The following is a 6000-nucleotide window of genomic DNA, read 5'->3' as shown; positions in this document are numbered from 1 at the left end:
GAGCTGAGCTGAGCCTGCAGGAGGAGGGCTCAAAGGTCAGTGTCCAGCTGTCCTCCTTGGCACACAGGTGCCGGCTGTCTGATGGGTGTGGACAGCTCCCACCAGACCTCCTCCTTCAGCTTCCCAGTGGCTGGGGTAAGGAATCTATGCAGCTCCATGGTACACACAGAGTTGCACCACCCAGATGCCCCTTCAAGGCAGGGCTGTATAGCTGGAGGAGCTGTAATGACCGGAGGCTGGAGGGAGAGCAGGCAGCAGACAGCCTCCAGCCATCAGCAACTTCAAGGTCAGCCTCAGGGAGCTATCTCACCTGAAGTTTCACCCTTCCTTGGCTCGCTACAGCTATCAAGGCCCAGGGGACACTGATGGGCAGCCCCCCCTCCAGCACCCGGCCCCACCAGTGGCTGAGGCTTTGTCAGGCCTGCATCACTGCCAACTTCTCCCTCTGCACAATCCCACTTCTTCCTTTCACAGAGGTTGATCCCCAATGAATGTACATCCTCTTCCATCCGAACAGTCTGACTACCTGCTTCTGGAGAGCCCAGTCTAGGACAAGCTTTATGGTGAAGGGCACCGGCGTCTCCTGCAAGACGCCTGTGACCATGAGGATGGAGGAGGGAGCTGTGTCCTTGTGGGTTTCAGTTTGTCCTCACTCATCCCCACTTCACACCCACCTTTTCTTCCTGACTGTGGCCCTGTGAGCTACAGCGACTTGAGGTCCACGATCAGACTCACTCACTCCCACAACTGCATGCCGTCCGATTCCTTACTCAGTATCACGTATGGTGGTTCTGCTCCCTGATCAAGCCCTGACACAGCATCATTAGGGAAAGAAAAATAAAGCTTCATTAAGGACAAGAAATAACATGATTTTTGAAATCGGAAAGGCCCTTGCCTTAAAACATGTTTTTTAATTTTCCTGAAAACATGTAGTTCATTTATATGATGTTTTATGTAACCCTGCATTCTCGTAGCTTAAATATGAAGCTACCTTTTCACTTTTTACATCAGGTTTGATTCTGAAAGAGTGAAATTCAGGGGTGACTTGTGCTGGTAGTCGGCTTTGATGAAAGGGAAAACCCTAACAGGAGATGTCGATGGCATGCTTTGCAGATTCCTGTGTCTGACGAGCAGGCACGAGGAGGGCCTCTGGGTAAACAGGGCAGGACCTTCCACTAAGCGTGCAAACACCAGGAGCACTGAAGACGTGGTTCCTGCACTCAGTGTATGAAGGTTACCCCCGAGAGCCCCAAGGGGATTGTTCTAGAACTCATAGGTCCATGGGGCCCTCCCTGCTCCCTGAGGTCTGGGGAAAATGATCTTGAACTCCATACCCTCGTCCCTGACTGTCACTTCCAGAGCCTGTGGGGTGGGCGGCACAGCAGCGTCTGGTGCCCTAATCCACCCTCCGGGCGTGGTGGCCATTGCTTCACTTCCACCTTCTGAATCTGGAATCTGCAGTTTCTCTTGCAGCCAACCATGAACTGAACCATAAAGGAAGAGAATTCTGGGACAGGTCATCCCCGCTAAGCTAAGTAGACACAGTGTGAACCACCTCAGCCACCAAACCAGACGGTCTCATTCTGCGGGGCTCTCTGGCTCCCCTTGTAGCGGCCTCCCACCACAGACTACCGAGGGTCTGACGGGGAAAGCCAGCACTCGCACCACCTGACCCCACTCAGGGGCTTGGACTCCAACGACTCTGTGCCTGTCCTCCCTACGGAAAGTCACCCACACAGGGAAATACAGCGCAGGCAGTGATGACAGCAACCACCCCAGCAAAGTCTACTATCTATTGTGCTGAATTAATTACTCTAAATTAATGAATATTCTCTTTACATGCGCTAACAGAAACAATTTAGGAACCTCAACACTGCAGAGTTACCACCCAAAAATTGATATAACCATCTGAAAAAGGAAATAAGACAAAATTACACATTCCTGCAAATGGTTTATTCAAAGCTTGTCAATCAAAGAACAAACTATAACAATAGGAACATTGATGAGATTGACATAAGAAAAAAACATTTTAAATACATTCAATCTTCATGTACTAATTTGGAACCACCTAGATGATACACTGAGCAAAAGAACAAGATGCGGACAGTGTGTGTTTTGCTACTATTTGTCTTAAAAGAGGGGAAAGGCTATATATGTGTTATCTCTATTTATGGTTCATGTATACTCTCTATGTACATATGCATGTATTATATACATGTGCTTACATAATCCTATACTACTGCTGGAAAACACAGATGACGCTGGCATCATGTGCCTCTGAGGAGGGGAAGCGGGTGGCTGTGGGACAGGGATGGGAGGAAGCTTTTTTTACTACATAATACCTTTTTAACTTTGAACCATGTGCAATTATTATTTATTGAAAATAAACTTAAAAGAAAATTCTAAAATAAGCAGCAATAAACCATTAGAAACCACACATTAACTTCACTACCATCCAGGGCATATTGGGAAACGTCCACGTGGTCTTGGTGGCTTACACTGTCGTATAATTTAAAAAGAAATCTGTGAGTTCCTCTCAACTTCAATTCCCAAACCTCAAGCACACATTTCAGAAAGAAATGAACGGAGAACAGGCTGAGCTGGGTCGTTTCCTTCAGTGAAGCCCCACAGAGACCCTTGGGTCTAAGAGTCATCCAGGCTGAGCTTAGCAGCAAAGAGCGAGGTGACGAGGTCGTCCCCGATTTCCAGAGCCAGGTCGTACGCTGTCTGGCCTCTTGTGTTCTTCTTTCGGATGCTTGCGTTGCATCTATGAAGGAAATGGGGGAGAAAAGGAGTCGGGTACTTGAATCTGAGGGCCTAGCTCTTCCCTCCTGGCCCCACCTTCCCAAACCTGTCCCCAAGAGGCCACCATGACCCCAGCTCTCAAGAGTGGCTCTACCCTGAGATCTTCTGAGAGGCTCTATGATTTCGAATGTTCAATGTCAATCCTGGCTATTGGTCCCCATTGCATCAAAGTCCTACAACCAAGTGTGTTTAAGGGGGACAACATTTTCATTGTGCTTTTAGAAGCCGTTGGTGCCCAGGAGCCACCGTATGCTGGTGGCCCCCATTCACAAGGTTGACTGTTCAGGGCCCTCCGAAATCATCACACGTCAGCAGAGGGATCACTGTGGCCCTCAGAAGTCTCCCCCAGAGGCCAGGGAACGTACCGCAGTAAAGCAGCGATGGACTCCCTTCCTGCCAGGCCAAGCAGAGTTGCTTCATGAAGAGCTGTATTTTGGAGCCTGTTTGGGGGGAACAAATCATCCTAAATCTTTAGCATCATCAAGAAATTGGAGAGGAGGCACATGACCCAAGGGGCCTTGGTTTCACCCACTGACCTATATAACTAACCTGGGACAATCTCTTGAGTCTCCTCTCTCTGCCTCTTCCCTTGGAGAATACTGTGTTGGTGGGTAAGCTTTGATATTAGACAGAAACTGAAAAGTCTATAAACACACTCATTTTTTAAAGTGAGAAACCACATAAGGATCTGTTTTGTAACTGATTTAATAGATGCTAATAAATACCATTTTAATAAACTTCCTGCCAGAACATATTGTAACATGGAACATACTGGACATAGTCTCACCCTTGCTTGAACCTCTTGGGCCCTGTCTATATGATAATAACCTTTCAGGGCTGAGGCTCTTATTCTTGAGCAGGGAAAACGACCTTGGCTTCAGAGAATTTGGCTTGTATGATATGAAAGGAAACACCAATTAGAACCCAGAGGGCAAGCCTGAGAGGTCAGACAGAGCATATTTTGCTGTATGCCAGACTGTCTCTCCACCTTGCCTGGTCAGGTTTGGCCCAGTGAGGGAGCAGTGGATGGCTGAAATGGAGGATGCGGTGGTACCTGCATTGAGAACTCAGGAAAGGCTCCTGATCGGAGGTGGCAGGAGTGATGGAATGTGGAAGTCATGATTGGAGTAGAAATGGGATGAGAAATTGAAGGTCTGCATTCTCCCAGGCCCTGCCCTTTCCCTTGACTTCACCACCCCACTCCCAAACCTGCAGCTGTACCTGCAGCCAGAAATTTATCCCAAGGGAGAAAAAGGAAGGTGGCTTCTCTGAAGAAGATACATAGAGCCTCTGGTGAGAACCAGGCCAGCAAGTGCCACGGCCAGAGGGAAGCCTTCCACTTGTCCCAGCCTGAGAGCAGCTTCAGCTACCCACAAAACTCCCCAGTGGACGAGCTCCACTCACACACACGGAATTCCCGCTCAGCTAGCCCGTTCCCCATCCCAAACGTGGAAGGACAACAAAGGGTCACAGACATCTGAGAAAAACCTGCAGCCTCAAAGAGAAAAACCAAGACACAAAAACATAAGAGAGTGAAAGCAGACGAACACCTGCGTGGTATCCTCAGAATGACTGAAGACAACATTGGACAAAAACATGAGGCTAAGAGGAAGAAAAAATCCGAACAAAAAGTAGTTCTTAGAAAGTAAAAATATGATTGTTGAAATAAAAAGTATTCAATAGAAGCGTTAATAAAAATCTCTTAGAAAGAAAAATGGAGATGAAAAACACGGAAAAAAGGAAGATACAGGGGATCACTTCAAGAGGTCCACCATCCAACTAATAGATATCCTAGGAAAGAACAGAAAAAACGGAGGGGAGAAAATACCAAAGAGATAATAGAAGAAATGTCCCCTGAGCTGAAGAAAGATGTGACTTTTCGGACTGAAAGGGCCAACTGGGTGAATGAAGAATAGCACATCAAAAACACCCTTGTGAAATTTCAGAACCTCGAGGACAAACGCTTCCAGAAAGAACAAACGATAGGTCACAAATGAACAGGAATTTGCTGTAGAATTTTCATGGGCTATGCTGGACGCTAGAAATCAAGAGAACAAGGCTGTCTAAGACTTGACAGAAAATTATTTGAATACAGAAATTAATATCAGCCAAAGTATTAATCAAGAGTGAAGACAAAAGAAAGTCATTTTGGGACATTCAAGGACTCAGGAAGGTTCTTCTACACAGCCTTTCTGAAGAAGTTGCCTGAGGCCACACTGCAGCCTGACAAGGGTCCAAGCCAGTAAAGAGGAAACTGTGAGCAACAACTACAGGTGGATTCAAGTGAAAAGGAATCCCACACTGACCCGTGTGCGGCAGGGCTGGAGAGCTGTTAGCAAACCCGAGTAGGAAGTATCCAGGCTTGCCCCACTATCCGAAAGTTCGCGTCATGCCACTTCACTTTTACAAAAGACTTGCAGTGGTTGGTACCTGTTTTCACTAACTGCAAAAAATTCGAGGAGGATTTTCTCTTGTGCGAAAAAAAGTAGCACTTGCCAACTATTACAGAGGCAGCAGGCACCTGGAGCAGCGAGCATGGAGCCACCGAGCTCCTTTCCCAGGAACTAGACTCAGCATCTCAGCATCAAAACGCCAAAGTTTTGAACTGGGTCTATCAGCGTCTGAGTTTTACCTTGATTTATTTTGGTAGGTTATTTTTTAGGTCTGAGAACACTCAAAAATTTACCCATATAAATTAATGGTAGTTGCTTCTTCATTTTATGCTATTTTAGCTTATGAAAGATTTCATAGGCATGCTCTAGTTTTGGATAGTGGGGGAAACCTGTACTCCAAGAAGAATGTCTCTAAGGAGAATGGCATTGAAAAAGTAAGAAATCAGATAGGATTATGGACGTGGTGAAGACATGTTCTTTTTCAAACCAGAAAAAACAAAGGCAATCAGGAATTCCAGGAAAATCAAAGATTACGCAAGTTATTCATGGTTTATAAAAGAAAATGAAATGCGACATGATTTTGAATAATTCATGATGTGTAAGGAGAATTCATTTGACATTTCTGCTAAGAAAATTCTACTTTGAGTGGGCTGGGGGTCATTATCTCGAACCCACAAACAGGAAACTGTAATCACACATACTACTTGGTTCTGCAATGAACAATATTTATGTAACATCATAATGCAATTGCTCTTTGTGGTTTTCAACTATTGGAATCAATTTTTGGACAAAGAATGGAAGT

At 46.0% G+C, this 6000-nt stretch overlaps 1 protein-coding gene across 7 annotated transcripts in view; it reads right to left on the bottom strand.

Annotated features, from left to right (window-relative positions):
- Nucleotides 1-1933: 1933 nt before the first annotated feature.
- Nucleotides 1934-6000, bottom strand: part of DZANK1 (double zinc ribbon and ankyrin repeat domains 1) — an 88995-nt gene continuing 84928 nt past the window's right edge. For all 7 annotated transcript variants that reach the window (XM_014855903.3, XM_014855936.3, XM_044748014.2 and 4 more), the window contains 2 exons: nucleotides 3171-3245; nucleotides 1934-2767 (listed from right to left, as the gene is read on the bottom strand). In XM_014855903.3, the coding sequence (XP_014711389.1) occupies nucleotides 2644-2767; nucleotides 3171-3245 (199 nt within the window). In that variant the 3' untranslated portion in view covers nucleotides 1934-2643. The remainder of the gene's footprint in view (nucleotides 2768-3170; nucleotides 3246-6000) is intronic.

Source organism: Equus asinus, chromosome 15 (genome assembly GCF_041296235.1).
Source record: "Equus asinus isolate D_3611 breed Donkey chromosome 15, EquAss-T2T_v2, whole genome shotgun sequence".
In the NCBI taxonomy this organism is placed as follows: Eukaryota; Metazoa; Chordata; class Mammalia; order Perissodactyla; family Equidae; genus Equus; species Equus asinus.
Note: the sequence above shows the minus strand (reverse complement) of the source record. Positions and strands in the feature narration are given on the sequence as shown.